This window comes from Gambusia affinis, linkage group LG11, assembly GCF_019740435.1.
Source record: "Gambusia affinis linkage group LG11, SWU_Gaff_1.0, whole genome shotgun sequence".
Classification (NCBI taxonomy): domain Eukaryota; kingdom Metazoa; phylum Chordata; class Actinopteri; order Cyprinodontiformes; family Poeciliidae; genus Gambusia; species Gambusia affinis.
The window spans coordinates 13,134,934-13,154,530 of record NC_057878.1 but is presented as its reverse complement, the minus strand read 5'-3'; the positions used below and the strand labels follow the sequence as shown (position 1 = coordinate 13,154,530).

The 19,597-nt window shown below is 39.9% G+C and overlaps 1 protein-coding gene across 4 annotated transcripts in view; it reads left to right on the top strand.

Moving 5' to 3' along the window:
- Positions 1–19,597, top strand: part of bcl9 (BCL9 transcription coactivator) — a 36,815-nt gene that overhangs the window by 11,756 nt on the left and 5,462 nt on the right. For all 4 annotated transcript variants that reach the window (XM_044131281.1, XM_044131283.1, XM_044131284.1 and 1 more), the window contains 5 exons: positions 13,142–13,603; positions 17,502–17,815; positions 18,013–18,120; positions 18,239–18,419; positions 19,457–19,544. In XM_044131281.1, the coding sequence (XP_043987216.1) occupies positions 13,317–13,603; positions 17,502–17,815; positions 18,013–18,120; positions 18,239–18,419; positions 19,457–19,544 (978 nt within the window). In that variant the 5' untranslated portion in view covers positions 13,142–13,316. The remainder of the gene's footprint in view (positions 1–13,141; positions 13,604–17,501; positions 17,816–18,012; positions 18,121–18,238; positions 18,420–19,456; positions 19,545–19,597) is intronic.

The following is a 19,597-nucleotide window of genomic DNA, read 5'->3' as shown; positions in this document are numbered from 1 at the left end:
ACATTTAGCAGGTAGCACTGCATTTGCACCATATTAGCATTGTGGGCGAACAGGTTTTGTAGCTATGGATTCAGAGTGGAGGAGCCTAAGAGAAGCTCGGACAGTAATGCAAATGAGCACGCTGTGACTCATGGGAGTAGCGCTTGCCATAAACCTCACTACATCTCGGACATTATTGGGACAGCGGAGTACTGCTGCGTGTGGGCATGCATGTGTGCATCTAGCTGCATGTTGGTTCTATATTTAGTTGGACAGATCTTCAGTGTAAACTTAAGTTAGTCATGAAAACACTCTGACTTGGAGCTAATTTACTTTAATTATGTGGTGTAATAATGGAATCTATTGTGTAATTGGCCTTTTTGTGACAAATTTGTTCAGTACTAGGGCTGTTGTAAACTAATATTTTAATAATCGAGTAATCTAGAGATTATTCTTACGATTAATCGAGTAATCGGATAAAAAAAATTTATAAAATAAAATATTGGTAAATCTGGCTTAACACCGGTGTTACTATCGGATATCAATATCAGTCCAGTTTTTCCATTTTTGAGAACCTTAACAGTTACTTTTCTGTAGTTTAGAAATCTAACCTGTAACAATAATAGTTCACCTTCTAAGTTAACTTGAAGAAAAGTTACACAAAGATCTGAAGTTATATTCAATTTAATAATAAAGAGGCAGGCTCACAAATACGCTTATAAAAAATGTCTGACTCCAGCTTTTGGTTTATGTATTCATCTTCAGTCAGTTTAATAGATGAATTCTCACCTTGCCCCATACATGTCGAGCTTTGGGTTTGAGAGTACGGGAAATGTCGTCTGGAGTGGGGTGGGTGGTAGGCGAGCGAACGAATGTAAGATGGGGGTGAAATAGACTAGGGGAACTTAAGTCTGGGGACCGGTAGACCAGGGGACGAAAGTACGACCGGGGTGGATCAATACGGGATATTTGTTCGTCACACTCAGAAACTCATCAACCAGCCATGTACCACCATGATGATTTCTGCCACCTTTTTGTTGAGACCGGGATGATATGAAATTTATTGTGCGGTTCGTCCGTAAAGCTAAACTTACGGACGTAAGTTGATCGCTAAGCATCAACTACTCAGTCTTTCCGCTCACCTGTCTAAATAATCCTGCAGCGCTCTTCCCGCCGTTAGGTGGTTATGAACCATCAGCTTCCGGAGGAGAAAGGCTATCATACTCCAGGCATCGTGCCATTCATTTTAAGCATGACTATTGGTCCCCCAAAAACAATGAAAACCCAGGCATTATCATCAATCAATAAAATCCCCATAGGTCGAACTTCAAAATTGTACGTTATGCCGCTAACACTTAGCTTTTGTCAACAACTCAGAGGCGGAAGTCAGAGCTCCGTGCAACGCACATAATGTTCTGGCCGGAACACAGCGCGCTAAATAATAAAACATAAATTAACGAAGCTTCGAGGCAGGTAAATTTTCCTTGAGTAATTTTAATAATTGAGGTACTTGAATCATTTGAGGAATCGTTTCAGCCCTATTCACTACAATATATTTTGGTGATGGTTGAACATGTTGGTGGAGAATCCTGAACTGTGAGACACGGTTTTACCAGTTGTGAAACCGGCTACTTCACCTTCCCTTTGGTTTTGATGCTCAAAAATATTTTTTCTTTAGCTGTATGCTTTCTCTATGTGACAAGTAACCAACAGATGTCTTCTACATTCTACCTCAACGGTCTGCTTGGCCTCTGAAAGTCCTTGCTGTTGGGACTTCCCACAATGCTTGTAGTCAGAGGGAGACGTCCTCTCAGCATGAGCGGGGCAGGAATGTGGCCAGAGTGTGGGAGCGAATGTGCGGACAGAGGAGGGGAGGGGGTCACGGACCAGAGAGAACCATTAAGGGTAGGGAGGGTAGACGAGGGTCTCTGCAGAGGGCAGCAGAGTTTCTCTTTAGGGGTCTACAGGTAGGGAAAGGTCTCAATAGGGAAAATTTGTGCATCAGTCCGTTTTACATTGCAGTATCTGCTGTTTGCAGGAAAAAATGTTCACTTTGCACAGCATCACATCCTGAATCAGCTTTTCAACAGGAGGTCTTATTGGTTCCAGCATTTCTTACCGTAGAAAACTTTCAATAATCATAGAAGACATTTAATTAAAAATTTTGAAAGATTTATCTGAGCTAATTTGCAGCTGGACAGACTAGCAAGTTCTAAACGCTTTACAAATTTTGTGCATTTATGGTTTCTTTAGCATGAGGAACTCCCTAGACAGAATCATTATTAGCTGCCTGTGACTTGAGCTGGTTACCAATATAAAGGTACAGTATATCAAAGTTTTAAAAAGTCAGTTTCAAAACCACTAAAATCTTTTGTCTTTCCTGCAGCTTAATAGCTTTTTAATGAGATGGACTTTTCTCCATCTGGATGGACCATAAGTTGCTAAGCACTGCCGGTCAGCTCGCTGAAAAAAGAATAACCACGCTCTGTGATTAACATAGATTTTGTCTGATTTTACTATAAACCATGTTATGGTATTATCTGTTTTTCCAGTGCAGTAGTACTCCTGCAGGTGGAGCACCTCCACAGTGTCAGGACATAATCTATGTAATGGCTCGTATTTCAGACACAAAATCACAAAAACAGCTTCAAGGATAAAAAAAAGTTCTGGGAAATAAAGCAATGGAGAAAGCTTCCAGGAACTGTATCGTAGAAATGTACCATATGCTGCTGGTTATTATAATTCTTCAATAATTTGACCAGAAAATATGAACTTTTTGTAGGAACAAAACTGTAATGTTAAGCAATAGAGTGCAGATTTGTTGCGCAATCATCAGAAGCCGTCTTAGCTGCACACACCTGTGGTTAGCTTCTAGAAGTTAGCATTAGCTCAGCTTTTGGTTTGTCATACTAGGCTTTCCTTGAAAGCCAACCTATCCAGCAGAGTTAGACTGAGGGACTATTTGAATTTCTTCAAAGTATTGATGAAAAACAAAAATTGTTATATATCCCCTCTAAAACGGCTTGTAGCAAACTGTTTTAATTGGTCACACACCAAATATTCCTGAATATGCATTAATACACACACTGTGGAAGCTGTCTTAGCACATCTATGGTCGTCCTTATCTCTCCTCCTTGGGGTACAGCCAATCAGCACCAAGCAAATGAAATGGCTCTCCAGGATTGTTTACTTTTCAATTGGCAAACAATACTGTGTAAAGTTGCAGTGGTATTTTGGTATAACTAAAGCTGTGTTTTAGCTCCACAGCTGCATTTTCTTTTGACTATTTTAGATATATGCTCGATGTGAAAAAAATCTACAAATAGGCGGGTTTTCCATGACTAACATGGAGTTGCATTTTTACAGAAAAATCTGAAAGCAGAATCTGCAAATGCTGAACCGCGATTGTGCTTGGGTCCACACTCCATAATGATTTATGCCTGCTAGCATTTTAATTTCAACCATAGGCTTAAGCAAAATTATAGAATAGACATCTGCTAAGCTTTGAAGTAGTTTATTGATTTTGTAATATTATCCCTTTCAGCTGTGCTGTTTAGAGAGTATAGCAAACTAATATTAGCTGGATAGCTATTTTTTGCTTTGTTTGCTAGTTTGCAGTCAGCTGCTAAGCAGATATGCCTCTCATACCTCATCAAATGAAGTTTTAAAAGTTACCTTGCATGACAGTAATGGTTGTCAGTTAGTTGTAGCCTCTGTTCAGCCAGACACATGGTAGCAGGCGGAAGAGATGCATTACTCTGTACTTTGTACTTTTTCTTGCCTTTGATTAAAAAAAAACTTTACACCAGTGGTGCACCAATCAACCAGATATAAGAATTTTGCTGCTTTTTCTTTAGTCTTCACATGATACTTTTACTTTTTAAGCTGCCAGTGAGTGCATTTCGCATGCCTTTTGTTTTAAAAGATCACAGTATGTAGTTTCAGTACAGTCATAGTGGACAAAATGGTATGAAGATTTGCACGCAACACATTCGTTTTGTTTATGGCAGTAAACAGCTCAGCAAAAACAGTGTGAAATCAACTACAAAGAAGAATCACATCCACAATTATGCAGTCTTATTTTATGCTGACATTTTAATAGAGATGCACTAATTGATTGTTACTGAAACAATTAAGATTTTTTATTGCCTCAAACTAAGAATTCCAACCATTTTCGGTCAGTACGTGCACCAACTAGCAGTGGATTCCTTGCACTTTGTCATGTTATATAAAAATCAAATAAAAATTAAGGACATAAGTTGTAATGCATGCACAGGAATAATGCACGGTAACTAGAGAAATGTATCTACCAAAAAAGTCCGATTGGTGCATCGCTACTTTAAATTGTAGGAGTTGTGTGATGGAAAGTGTTGGCAGTTTTGAAACCATTGCAAATTAAACATCTGTATTTCCTGATGCCATTAACAGGCTCCTCCTTGGTCCTAAAGCTAGTGCATATCACATATTAATATGCTATATTAATATGTAATACAAGACAAAGGTAAAAGCACTGTCATTGAAGCACAAATTATGCAAGTTTCTTGGATTAATTTTCTTGTTTTTAAGTAACAGTGTTTAATAATGCTACTCAAATTATTGTAAAATACTTATCCTTCATTCCAATTTGACATTTTTCTATCGATTTTACGCCCCTTTTTGCAACCAGAGGTACACAGTTGCTGGTCTATCAGTTTTATTGTTTCATTTCCTTTAGAAGATCGAGTAGTTGTGCGAGAAAGACCTCTTGTTGAGGAGACGAAGGGCAGATGGGCAGAGATGGAAGTGCGAGGTGAAGTGTGTGGGTGTGTGTGGGTGTGTGTGCTAGACAGAGCGAGCCAGGGAGCCGATTGCTAGGTCTGCTGCTCGAGCTGGCCGCCACACATGGCACCGTGCCCAGCTTACGCTAGCAGATGTGTCACTAGTGACTCAGCTGTGTGTGTGAGCGTCCACGTCTGGGACACAGACACCCACCCTCTCGCTCTGTGAAGAGAGGGAGTTGTTTAATGACTCCCCACCTCTTTCCCCTCACTTAGAGCAGTAAATCTGTGTGGCATCCCTCTCCTGTCCTGTTTGCATTGCCACCTCTGTTCTTGTGACGGACATGGTGAGGCTTCTGTCAGCACGTTTATATATGACAGAATGTGACAGTATACACATGTCGCCTCCCTGGGGATGGAGGGACATCGTCTGCTGACCAGAAGAGCAGAGGAGCCAAAAGTGAGGGTGACGAGTGAGGAAACGCTGGGCAGATCAGCAGAAATAGCTGCAACTAGTCCTAATGATTCAATTCAGGGTCAAGGTAAAACCTGGGAGGAGGAGGAAGGAGCTGCATATTTATTGTTCTCAGGCTGAAGCTATTCAGCGTGGAGAATGCGGAACAGTTTATGAGTTCATGGTAAATATTTGAATGACCTGGTTTCAGTGGGGACAGGACAGCCGTCGTAGATTCTGAAAGTTGAGTCTCTGTCTTCGTTTCTGTCAGGGAAGATGCATCACATCAAATGCTGAAGCTCTATCTTTAGCGACACGCGGCATTCCTCGCATTCTGTGTGCACCGAGAGCTAATGATGAGTGCTAATGCAGGGTGTGGCGTGCTAAAATAGTGTTCTCAGGAAGTCACCTCAACAGGTGAGTGTTTCCTGAGTCAGAGGGGGAGGTATGGCTCTCTAACCGATGTCATTGTTCTGAGCATTGAGCAAGTCCTTATTTGCATTTGTGTTATTGCCTCATGTTCTGCCTTTTGTTGCATCTCAAGCAGAGACATGAACAGCAAGTTGTACTGCAGGTTTTTGTTTTGTTGTTATCAATAAAGACCCAAGTACAAAATGGATGTCCTCAATTTATTATTGACCCTAATAATTCAGTAAACACACTTCACTGCTAAAGGTATTGTACTTGAAATGCAGTGTAATACAACATATATAATATAATAATTATTATATACTGGTTGGTAGAACGATTGCCTTCAGCTTGAAGGCTATTGGTTTAAATCCCACAGTGGGGTCTCTCTACATGGAGTTGCCAGGTTTCTCTACTCAAACATGTGGGTTCTTCCCGGGTATTCCTGCTTCCTCCCACAGCCCAAACACATGATTGAAAGGTTAGTTAGTTACTCATAATCGCCCAATGAGTTTCTGTATCCCTTGTGTCTCTTTGTATCACTGTGGAGAACCTAACCCGATAGATCGCTGGAGAGGATTTGAGTATTTTAACAATTAAAGTCTCCAGGTGTGTGCTGCTTCAATAAAGTTTTTTTTGGCTCTGATCCCATCATCTGTACTTGAATATCTGTTGAAACAAGGCCTGCGTGACATCAGGAAAACATGTAATTGTGTTATTATTTCTGAATATTGTGATGACAAGATTGAGTATAATTAACCTCTATTTTCCTAATTCTTTTCTTTTTTTAATTATTACAATTGCATCACTATTTTTAGGCACCTTCAACATCTCATCCACTAAAAATGCGACAACCTAAGTGATTTATTTTCAAAAATAGTCCATATAAACTTATGGTTTCCTGTGTTTGAGGTTGTGGTTTGAATTTTGTCTAACTTGCTTAAATTTTCAAGTTATAGGCATAAGTTGCAAATACACTATTTGATGAGCAAGTTATTAGGTGAACTTATCTATATAAGTTCACCTATATTTTCAGGGGTTTTGTGTAGAGAAAAAGTGAATGCCTGACACCTTAAACACATTCAACAATAAATATTGCATTGTTTGAAATATTAATATTATTGATCTTGGTAAAATACTTGTAATATATTACAAATACAGTGCTGTTCCCTTGAAAGCCTCTGGATCCAGTGACATTACTTGGTAACAGTTCTCCTGCAGTTAAGTGTTAATTGTTAGCATGTGAATGTAAAAGACTGAAAACGTGGCACCAGAACCAGCCCAATAAAGAGGAGCTGTAAGATATTTGTGACACAAAGTCAGAAATGCATAAAAGTGACACTTTTGAACAGTGTTAGAGACTTTTGTGGGCGATAAGCACCGTTAGCATTGCTAACTGTAAGCACTGCCACTCCCTGTACTTACCAGATGGAAAATATTTGACCTGGTTTCTTCCTATGAGCTCTTGACATTTCCAGTTCTTGCACATTTTATGACAGAGACTTATAATAATAAAGCAAATTTCTGAAAGCCACCTTGTTTATTAGCCAAAGATAATTTCGTGTCTGATATAACTTTAAAAGCTCTTAATGTTTGCTCAAAACACACAGCAAAAACTATATGTAAAACTGTAAAGCTGTGACATTACCATGTATAGTTTAATTTTATTTTTTTGCCTGCAAGCCCAACCCTACAGACTAAAATCGGCCAAAAGATGATCTGCATATCACAAAACCAGGGACTCTGGATCAATGACTGTTACCGTGGCATCAACACGATATCAGCTCTATGATTGACCATCTCTTTTGGATACAACTTTGATATCCGATTGGATCCATGCCACCTGGAGTGCGTTGGATAAAATAGATGTCACTAAAAAAATAATAAAGTTGATTCTGATGGATTCGTAGAAAAGTATAAATCACTAATAACTGCTTTGCTATCTGTAGCTTCTAATCAAAATTCGATGAATCATCCTGGTAGAATTTTAGACATTGAACACAAAAAATAAGTCATTGGAGAAATATTTTCAACAGGTTGTGTTCTCAAGTTTTACATTACTCTCTTGATTTAGTTTGTTCAATCACCAGCAGGGTGCAAATTGTGATCCCGTGTGAAGACACACAGCGGTTTTTCTACTATTGACAGTTAGCTGCTGCTTCTTCACAATGTCGCTGATGGCCGCTTGTTTTGTGTATTCTTGTAGAAAACTGCGGGGAGAGGTGGAAATAATGTGTCTGATATCGCCCTAAGCAAATAATGGGCTGAGGTGGCTCTTGAGATGGAGGCCGAGCAGACAGAGGGCGGGTAGGAGAGAAATGGAGCTAGAAAGAGAAACCAATACTCTATTTTGACTGAACTGCAAAATGGGATTTGCATAAATAAGGCTGAAACATCAGTGGGGCCTTTTTTTGCAGCCAACAGCGAGGCTAAGATGAGGGAAAAGAGATGATTTGTGTGTTTGTATGTGTGGGAGATTTTTTTTCCCTCTCCTCACTTTAAAATGAAAAACAAGCTGGCAGCAAGGTCAGAGTTTCCTTCTTCTTTTAATCCTTCACCTTACCTGTGGAGAAAACTGCCGGAAACGACGCTGATGAAAAGCTCTTATTTCCTCCCTCTCATAAGGAGATTTGCTGACGTAGCTGGGAGGGCTCTACCCTTTAACCAGAGTACCATGACTGTTACATAAGCATAAAATAAATAAACCCCAAATCCAATCAGACTATTTTCCGCCTTCCTTTTCATCTGGCGCTCCATATTTATAGGAAAAAAGCTCACATTTGGAGCCTCATTATGTTGTTCTCCCATTACCTATAATGAACTTGAGCGCCACGTCTTCCTCATGATAGACAGTTCAGTTTCTTTTACTGCAGAAAACGCGAGACTGATCTCTCCGATTACTTGAATGAAGCTTTGTTGTCTTTGTGCTTGTAGAGTACACACCTGGTGCGTTTGTGGATCAGTGTATTCCTCGTGACAGTCATGTCAGCAAGCTCTCCAATTAGTGTCTCGTTAGTGGGGAATTAGAGGCAACAGATGATTGACACTTCATACTGTTTGTGACTCTGTGCGGGCACATCCTCGCTTCAGACACATTTGTGTAAAACTTCATGTTTAGGCTTTGATGGAACCGCTGGAGGGCACACATGCCAGTTGGGGCTGAATGAGCTAGAGGCTGGACCTTGATTTGCTATAAATTATGATTCAAAGAAACAAAATAGGATTTTCTGTGGATTCGTTTTTGGAACTGGCACAACTGGCTTCAAGACCTTACTTGGATAATTTTGCTGACTGGAGAAATGGAGGATGGAGCTGAAAGTGGAAGAGTTTAAGTACTGGTTAAGGCCTCCTGTGTCAAAGCAGGCATGAAGAGATTGCCTCTTTCCTCCACCCCTGAAAACAACTTAACTCCAGCTCAAGTCTGTGTGTATCTCATATTAGGCAAATTATGAAATCTTAGCTTGGATTCTCTTCTTTATTTTTATTTGAAGGTGCAACACATATAAAACATCCAGGTGGACCAATGTCATTCTTAAGTAAATTTCATTAACCAGATATTCACATATTGCAGTGAAACTGTGGACCAGATGTTTATTGTAGGTTTTTGAGGTTGTTTTATACCGGTGTTACAATAACTGACTTATTCATCTGAGTCATGTAAATTCCTACATCTGTACCAACCCACTAAGGTCTAATAGATTTAGTTTTCGGTGTTAGTGGACAGAATCTTGAGGTGTAGTCATGAAAAGAAAGGTGTCATGTTTGCTTTTTTGCAGATGATGTGGTTCTGTTAACGTCTCAGCTGTTCAGAGCCAGGCATGAAGCGGCTGGGATAAGAGTGGGTCTCATTACCTGTCCTGTTGACTTTATGCAGTGGAAAATCTTTTCTAGGGTAGTATAATGGACTAAGACTATTGGACTGCAGTGTTTGGTCTCAAAAAGATTGAGCTGATCCGTTTTGTTAGTTTTAAGTGGTAGGTTTTGCTGTTAGTGTTGCCTAGATGGGTGAGTATTTTATAGTTTATTTAAATCTGATATAAATAAACTATATGCCTCCAGTGGAAACCATTATTACAAATGTGAATGGGAATCTCAAAAATTAAGGGAACTTATCCTTTAATCTTCTTTGTAATTCACTGTTCATTACTATCTGGACTTTTGAAAAGCCCTTTGTTTATGTAGTCAATATGCCCTTTATATTTATATTTTCCAAATGCAATAATTATTTCTGTCATCTGTCTATGTCTGCTTTCTTCCAGTTTCTTGAAAACCTAGAGATTCCCATGTGTATCTTGGGAGATAATAAGGCTGCACTGTATTAGAAAAGCATAAGGTTGCAATATTATTGTTGAATATTTCAGTGGTGATTAACCCTCATTTTCATGGCTTTTTTATTTTCCATCTTCTTTCAGCATCTTGATGAATATCTGTTTCAGGTTTGGGTATCAAGAACCCATCCAGCTATCTAAATGTCTAATCTGCATGCAGATTATAAAAACAGGGCAACTCCTACATCTCTGCATCATACGAAGACTGATGATTACAATCTGGCATAGTGAAGCACTAAATGAAGTCCAGTTACACTAAAGCTCAGTAATTTGGATTGTGAATTTTATTTGATGATCAAGTCTTTATGGTTTCTCTAAACTTTTACGTTTTTTGTTTTATTTCTCTTTGGGCCGGCTTGTGTCTAATCACTTTTATCTCTGCCTTTTACCTTCATTAGCTTAGTCTGTTGAACTCCCATGATGCTGAGTTAGCTTTGGCTTGAAACGAAGCTCATCTTACGCTGTTTTGGTGACACGTTTTTGTTCTGTCTGAAGAGGATCCTCTCTGGTGTCCCACAGTTTGATTTGGTTTCGGTGAAGCCGGCTTCTGTTTGTGTGTAGCAGCTATCTGCAGCGCTGACGGTTGTAAATCACTCCTCCTGTAGACCAGCTGAGAGGAGCGTGTTGCTGTCCAAGCAGGAGCCGCTGTGTTTGTCTGCCCCCCCCTCTCAAACACTCCACACAGTCTGCCTCTCTCCAGGGGAACTCTGGAGCCAGTTACAATGTTGAGTGTTTTTGGAAGAGCTCCTAAATATTTGCAGGATGACAATGTAATCCGACTGCCTGGGCTGCCTTCTTTTTTAGCAGGATTGTGCTCCTCGTTGTTCAGACACGGGCTAGTTTGGAGTGGATTGCAAACCTGGGCATTTGATTCCTCGTGATACTTTAAATTCAATCTCTGTTGTCTCAAAGCGTACTACTATGATATCGTAATCATATTACAGGTGGATTATCTTAGAGACTGTTCTGTTTTTCATGGGGAAAAATTAATTTTCTTAAGTATTTAAAATTAAGTAGTTGTTCAGCAACCAGAGAAAAAAGGCAATATTTAGTGTCTCTGTCCAACATAGTATATGCTGAATATAAAATAAAATATAATGCCTGACGTATTAGCAAAAGATCCATCTTCACAAAGTAATGGTAAAAATATTGTGCATGATGATTTCATCAATGAAAAAAATTACTTGCTTACAGTTTTGAACCTGAATAGAAGAAAGATCTTTTTGGGATTAAGAGTTTATCACTTTCCAGTCAACACTTTTGACAATTCTACAAAAGTTAAGCAATTAGAAAATTGTGAATTTTGCTTAGAAAATTAAAGCTGCAATAAACCTCAAATTTTTTTCCACTCTACTCTGTCATCTGTCTTGAGCCCTTTGGAAACTGTCTTCTGTCTAAAATATGGGCATCTACTTCAGTGAGACAACATCCGTAGGGCTTACAATGATTGACTTGAAAAATATGAGTTCATGAAGCTTAGAAGATAGTCATCTCTTCTTGCAAACATTCCAAATAGTCCTTTGCAATGTTAACATTGTGCTCCCTGATATTGCAGTCATGATATACAGTCTTGTTCAATAAATAAGAATATGTGTTCCAATAAGGCTCATATGTAAATAATTTTTAGGCTGGCATTAAACATGCTTTTCATTAAGCTAACATTTCCATAACAATGTTTATTAATTGGTCTGATGTTATATTCTAATCTTAAATGTTGTGTTTTCATTAGCTGTAAGTGGAAAATCATCATAACTAATAGAAACATATATTAAACATCAGTCTTTGTATAATTAAACAATATAATGTGTTTCACTTAGTGAATTGAATTACTGAAATAAATTAACATTTCAATAACATTCTACCACAATCCTGGCCTCCATCTTATTACATAGAAATAATATTCATCCTTGTTTATACTACACTCACAAAATACAGCACTATAAAAATCTGAATGCTTGTTTTTTTTACTGTTCTGTCAATTTTTTGTCTCAAACTTAGATCTTTTGTTGGGTTTATAACTTCAAAAAAAACCCCTCCACATTCAAAAGGGAAACGTCTTTCTTTGACAAACTGATAGAACGTGCTGTTACGCACCAAAATTCTCTGGGGATAAAAATCTCATTTTTATTGAGCATTAGTGATTTCTCCATAGAGTGAGTAAGAATTTAATTTGCTGAGCTGTTCTTCAGGGGGAAACTTTCCATACTCGTTTATGTGATGTGATAACGACCAGAGTTGAATTGGGGTTAAATTGCTTTAACAAAATATATACACTCCAACCCTCTGAGTTTGGCTGAGTTCAGTTTTCTCAGCTAGCATCTTTTTTTTTTTTTTTTTTTTTTTTTTTCTCTTTTCACCAACAGGGACAGAAATGTTTTGCACTAGTCCATGACTGAAAGTCTTAGGCTCCATTCACACCAAGCCACTATTTAGTCAAACCGTAACATTTTTGTGGATTCAAAGGACATTTTCCTAATCAACCTCTGAAAATACTATCAGTTTCCAGACAGCGGTCTCATGTAAACGTGCCGTTGGGGGCATTCAGACCAGGAACTCCAGTGTTGCATTCTGGAATCCAGTTCATCGGTATTTAACATGTCCCGAACCATCGCAGTTCATGCAGCTCGTACAAGCCTGTCTCCCGTTGTTGGAATTTTGTTGAACTACAACCACAGTTGAAGCATGGCATTTATCAAACTCCTAATGACAAACACGTCCTCTCAGGATGTGTTTGTCTCTTTTAAAAAGAATCAAAGATTTTATCAATAAACTAACATTCACTGGATTGTTAGTTGAATCAGTCAAATCGTGATTGTGTCACCGGTTTTGAACTTTGATCAACGCTTCACTAACAAAAACAAATTTACTTTAGTTGAGTTTCAGCCGTTATTTAAAATGCTCAGATTGTAAAACAACATGGGTGGAAAATAAGGTTGACACTAAACTGATGTAGTCAATACCAGATCGAGCCTAAGGAAATTAACAACTAATTACCTTTTTTTTCCTTCTTCCTGTTGATGACTGAATATGTATATTTTTAAAGGGGCCTCATGAGTTTATTCTGGTATCCATGAACTTGAGTCGACTCAAATCATAAAATAAAACTTTTCCAAATTTCAATGTAGCAGTAATACTAAAGTGATTGTAAATGAAATACATGTTTAGTTTTAAGACTGTAGCCCCTCGTTGACTTGCTCTTTCTTTTCTATCCGCAGTGTGCCCAAGGGCCGTTGAAAGCCCCCTTGGGGGAGTTTCATAAATACACAAAGAGAAGAAAAGGCTTCTGGACTATAGTTTTTGTTTTTACACACTTTCCATCTCACACACACACACACACATACACACACATCCACATACACACTCCCACTCACAGACAAGGGCGTAGGGAGAATGTTGGAGGTGCAGGAGGAAAGGCCAGCGGCGGCAGGTACAGCAGCGACACATTTCACCAAGAAGGAGCGAGCAAAGAAAGAAAGAGAGGAGGCCAAGGACGGCCGGGGGAACCTGTCCAACATCACCAATCCCGTCTCTGGCTCCAGGAACGTGCGTGCAAAAGCGGCACTCACACACACAGGCAGCCCTCACCAGCTCATCACTCCACCCTGTTCTGTAGTCCTGGGAGCCCCATCAATGCACTCCAATAGGCTGAAGAACTCCCCGTCCACCAACACGCAGAGGTAGGCGGACTTACACACCCGCCCACCCTGGCTTTTGCTTGCTTGCAAAAGTATTGACACCCTTTGAAATATTTCACAAATTATGTTATTATAACCCATTCCGTGTGTTTTATTGGGATTTTATGTGGTCGGAGAAGACAAATCGGTAAAAAAATATGAAGTGGAAAGAAAAATATAAATACGCTCTTCAATGTTTTTTGGGGATGAATTAAAACTCTCATCCCCATTTACTCTGCTCCACCTAAATAAAATTTAGATCCATCAGTTGTTTTTGGCTAGTAGATGGAATCCACCAATTTATTTCTGGTATAAACCCAAACAGTTGCAAATGCCTCACAGAACATTGTTTATCATGAAGACCAAGAAACACCACAGACGGGTCAGGGAGAAAGTTGAGAAAAGTTCTATTTTACATAGGCCCCATCTGGCCTTTAAGGCTATCGCTAGTGGGTTTATCCCTCATGTGCAGCGCAGCACTGAAAAAAGCTTGGTCCATGCCCACCTACTGGGTGTGCCCCTCCCTGGTTTGTATAAATAACAGTCAGACCAGACAAACGGCTCCCTCTTTTTCTTCAGCATAAGATAGCACTGTCTTAAGAGCGAAGTTGTTTTCTAGTGGTACCGTCCGTTTGTGCCCGTCTTGTCAGAAAGGGTACATCATTCCCTTTGATGGGCACTGGATCTGCAAGGGATGCCTGGCCCCCCAGCATGCCAACCTTGCCCTGATGCCTCAGCCCTCTTGCCGCTCCTGTGCTCTCCTCCTGCTGGAGGAGAGGAGGCGGGGACTAGACTTTTTCCAAGGCTGGCGCTAGGTGGGGCGATGGGCCCACCGAGTCTGGTTGGTGCTCGTGGGGAGATGCTAGCTACGCTGAGCGGGAATCGAACCATGACGACAGCGATGAGGATGACAGCAAGAGCAGCAGTGGTTCGGATGGTTCTTCCGCAGTGGAAGAGAGGCTGGCTGAGCGGATGTCCGATTCAACCCCTCTCCCAGCTGTGGGCTCGCTCCTCCTCGAGCTACCTAGCTTGATCGAGGAGGCGGCTAGTGTTAAGGGGCTTTCCGTCCCCCAATCTCCCCTGCCACGTTCGAATGAACTGGCGGGACGGTTTGGCTCCGCCCCGAGTCGCCGTTTGGACCCCATCTGGCCTCACTTTCCCGCCGTAATGGCTTACATAACTGAGGCAGCGGAGCCCATGAAGCCGAGCCCGCCTGTCTCCACTTGTGTGCCCATCACCAGGGTGGAGGGATTCACAGAGCGGAGTTTTCCCTCTGCTCCCCCTCTGGATCCAGGCTTCACTGACGGGTTTCAGCACGATCAGCTGATTACCAGGTTCTCTGACCGGGCCCACCAGTGTGCCTATCAGATAACGGCTGCCACCAATAATGCCGCTTTGTTGGCATACAGCATCTCCAAGAGGGTGAAGGAAGCTGCCTTACCAGTGGGGCTAATGGGCTCTCACATAAATCCTTCTATTTTCCCCTCAAAGATCTGACTTTGTACTAGACTGGTTCAGAGAATCGGGTGTGAAATGGTGAACTCCATCAGTGGTAAACTCAGCAGAAAATACAATAGTGCTGTCTTTGTGGAGCGCAGCAGATCCAGGAAATGATACTCACGCCACTCTGTGAAAAATTGCTGTTTTGTTTACAGCTTCTGGAGAAAAAGCTGATGTAACTTCCTGTTTTGTGTTGGCATCATTGCCCACTCATAATCAGGTAGATCTTCAGTATTGAGAAAGGGAGCAACAAGGTATAGGCGAGTGTACCGAACGTGTGCACTCGCTAGTAGTAAATGTTCCAAATGATAACCTGCTGTGTTGCACATGCTGCAACTTGTTCGTTTTTCCAGTCTTACTTCTTATTGCCACAGATTCAGTTTGTGTGGAAACACCTAAAACTTGACACTTTGTGGCTCAAATGTTAAATTTTGTAGCTGTATAAAAAGTATTTGTTCAAGCTGCGGTTTTGATGTTCCACATCCTGCATCCTGCTGATGCAAAATAGGTATGTTTGCTTAACTTACCTCTTCATATGTGATGGCGAACTGTTCTGGGGTCAGGGAGTCTGCTGGGCTTGGAAGTTCTCCCCGCTGACTCATGGTTCTGGAGTCCCTGGAAACGGCTGTCTGGACTGCCAAGACTCTGGCTTTGTTTTTCTTTCTGCTAGTTGCGCGATCATGTGTATGTTCATACAGTTGCACCAGGCTTGTGGCTTTAGTCTTTGGACTTGTTGGTTTCTGCTTCACACTGCCTGTTGGGAGTCTACACTGTTTGTGTGGAAGAAGAGACAGAAAGATTAGGGTGTGGTGGGGACGTTTTGTGCCAGTTGCATGGTACAACTCCACTGCTCTCCGTAAGAGAAGCCATTTTCTGGATGGTCTATGAATCTCAAGTGTGCCCTGGATCAAAGAACTATGCAAAACTATTCACGCCCCTTTTATGTTGTCACATTTGGTCACGTTCTACTCACAAACGCAATATATTTACAGAGTCTTTTATGTGATAAAGATCAGTGAATAATTGTTAGGTAGAAGAAGAATGATTTTCAAAGTACAAATCTGAAAACTTTAGCATGCATTTGCAATTATCCCTCCTGAGTCATTGCTTTGTAGAACCGCCCAATTCTCCATTTACAGCTGCAAGTCTTTAAGGTCTATGTCTCTGCCGACTCTGCACATGTAGACCCTGGCAGTTTTTCCCATTTCTGTTTGAAAAATACGTTATTGTATTTAAGTTAGTCGCATTAAGCAATTTATCAATTAATCGCACGATGAATTAAAGTGAGCTTGATAACTTCCATTACGATGGTTAATATTTTTTCAAGTGAAGTTTTGTTTACAGAGACTTCATAGTCCATGGAAATTATGGTTTTATTTGTGTGTGGCTTTATTAATTGTTTTAATTTGCTGTGTTTTATTCTAGATATTTAAATTGTTTTCCAGTTCCTGTGTGGAGTGTTTTATTTATTTATTTTTTTACAAAATTAAAGTTTATCAGTCTTTGAGAATCGGAACTTGCATTATTATGCCGCCATCAATATATTACTTGAAAATGGTCTCAAAACAACAATATTCTTGTTTATCGCAATATTTTATGGAACAATTTCTCGTCCAGTAAAATTTGATATGGTGTTATGTTTTTGCTCTCAGTTTTTTGGACTTTGACTGGTCCATTTTAATTATGCTATAGTAGATCAAACTGTGTGTTTTGGGTTGTCCTGCTGGAGATTGACTTCCTATTCAGCCACAAGTCATTTGCAGCGTTTTTTCTGTTTGATCTCTCTATATTAAACTCTGCTGAAGAAAGAAAATCCCTACAACATAATTCTGCCACCACCATATTTCACCAAGGGGGTAATGTATCCAGGGTGGTGCACTCTGTTTCTTATCAGATCAACTCACCTTGACACAGTTGATCTTCTCTTGCTTTTTTCATTAACTAGGTGACATCTGAGCTCCAATTGGTTGACTGGATTTTATTTTGGGACATCTGGTTGAAGTTTGGGTTATTTATCCTCCTAAAACTCTTTTATTTTTGTTCCACTTCACAGTTAGATGTTTCTTTATTTTATTTCATTGAACTATTATTTAACCATTTCTACTAAGAACAAATTCATATTTACGATAACCTTTCTTTCGATCTCTTATTTTCTGTAAGTAAAAGAGATTGAAGCTTGTGGTATAAATGTGGTAAATGAACATTTTTGTAACTTTGTGCAGCCTTTTTCCAATTCTAGTAAATGACTTATTGTTGATAAACATTTAAATAGTTAAAATTAATAAACAATTTTTTTCTCACCTCCTGCAAATAGAGAGGAAAAACATCCCTTGTTTTAAACAAAAGGAGAAAATGCCTAAAGTAGGTATCTGTTTAGTAAATCTGTCCTCTGTGTTTTCAGCCCTAAACCTAAGACGGAGGCCATGGTACGATCCCCTCCTGTCATGTCCCCCTCCACTGCTGCCCAGATGGACTCTAAAATGCCCAATCAGAGTAAACCAGGGAGTGCGGGCAGCCAATCACAGCCCTCCTCCTGCGATCCTAAAACCATGGGTGCCAAAGCGGCTCAAAATGTGTCTGGGGGAATGGGACTAAAAAACGGCCAGGGCCTGACGTCTGGTCCCAGCTCCAAGGTGAAGGCCAAGAGGGAAAGGAGTACCTCAGTGGAGTCGTTCGAGCAGCCAGAGAGTGGCACGCCCACCAATGAGGACAAAGGTAACAACTAAAATGTTTCGGCTAAGATAAAGGCGATATCAGCAGTTTGATGCAACTAGGTATTTTATTTTTGCAATTTCCCAGATGTTTCAGTGCAATCTCACTCCTTTACCTTAGAATCCCTGATAATTTTTGACACTTTTCAACCAAGCTGATGAATGGACTGTGTGTGTGTGTGCGTGCGTGTGTGTGTACAGATAACAGCAGGGCAAAGAGGATTTGTGTTGCAGAGAGGAGGCAGCCGTACAGTGGAACTGACTGGTGCTCTGGTGGAGAAAGTGATGAAGACGACAGAGGTTTTTTCAGTAAGTCCGGCAACATCCCGAAACATGTGGCTTTCCTTCTGCTGATTACCTAAACAGAATTGGATTTCTTAATAAGTTTCTACTGCCTCATAAAGTCACTCTCCGCTATAATTTTTAGATTGTAATTCGAGCGAAGTGAATCCCCAGGACACACATTCTACCTCCAATGCCGGACTCAGTCGCTCCTCCACGCCTTCCCACAATACACTGGGAGGCCAAGGCTCCACAACAGAACCTACCAGTGGTCAAAAATCAGGCTCAAAACTTGTCCGTGTCTTCTCCACCGAGATGGCAAACACGTAAGGAAGCAGCTAGCTTTTTGTTTGTTTTGATTAATCACATAGTTATTTTGAGTACTTCCAATTTCTTTTAGCTGTTTTTCTCCTTTTTTATTTGCATGTTTTCATCATAATTGAAATTTTGCATTGAAACAAGAATAGAATAAAATAATGATTTGAAAAGTGCTAAAACATAGTAACCATTTTAGGTTGACATATTTTTGTCATTTTCTGGAAAGTAGTAAGTGGAAAGTAATTTTCAGTTCTGATTGAAATGAGTCAATAGTTTCGCAACATGATGAAATAAAAGTTTGCTAAAATACATTACAAGTTTGAATAAATACACATTTCTCGTCAATAAAATATTTTGCCCGATTGGGGAATTTTCCCTGAGGTAAATACCCACACATGACACAGATAACAGTGTCTCAGATACTAAAAGTCACAGAGAGCGTAGGATCACACAAGAACGATTGGAGATAGGAAAGTGTCTATTTATAACTGATATTAAAAATGTTCACAATTTCGTTGTTCTGGTATGATCTTTTATTATTGTGCTGCTCTGGTGTCAATTGTGGCTTTTGAAGTAATCAGAATCCAAACTCTGGCTTAAATAACATGAGGTAGAAAATCGCATGCTTCAAATCAAAATATGCCAAGTCACTTGTCCACTTTAGTATGCATTTAAAAAGTTTATTTCATTATACCTATTATATAGGTCTATGTTTCACTATCTAGCTGCTGGATTTTTGTCAGTGTATATTTATTTACTTATAATTATTTATTTTTTCCACCAACTTTATCTTTTATCCCGTCCATGGTCAGAATTGGATGTTGGTTTGTTTGCAAAAGGTATTTCAAAGAGCAGAACAAAATGTGGGCCTATTTTTTATTAAAACTTTCATTTATTTAAATTTTTTTACTCGCCTGTGCCTTTTTCAGTGGACAAAAGTTAGGTTCACACCTTAGAATTGTGGACAAATGGCATGTCTAGTAACATCTGCATCACTGCTGTGCTATATCTGATGACTGATATCTGACTGTCTTCTGGTCCTCAGGGCAGCTGATGCAGTACTAACTGGCCACACAGAAAACATCATTGACTTCCACATTAAAAACTTCAAGGATAAAGCTCACCTGCTCTTGGTAAGGAATACAAGCTTCAGAGAGTGTTGCACACTTAAGCTTGTGGTTTAATA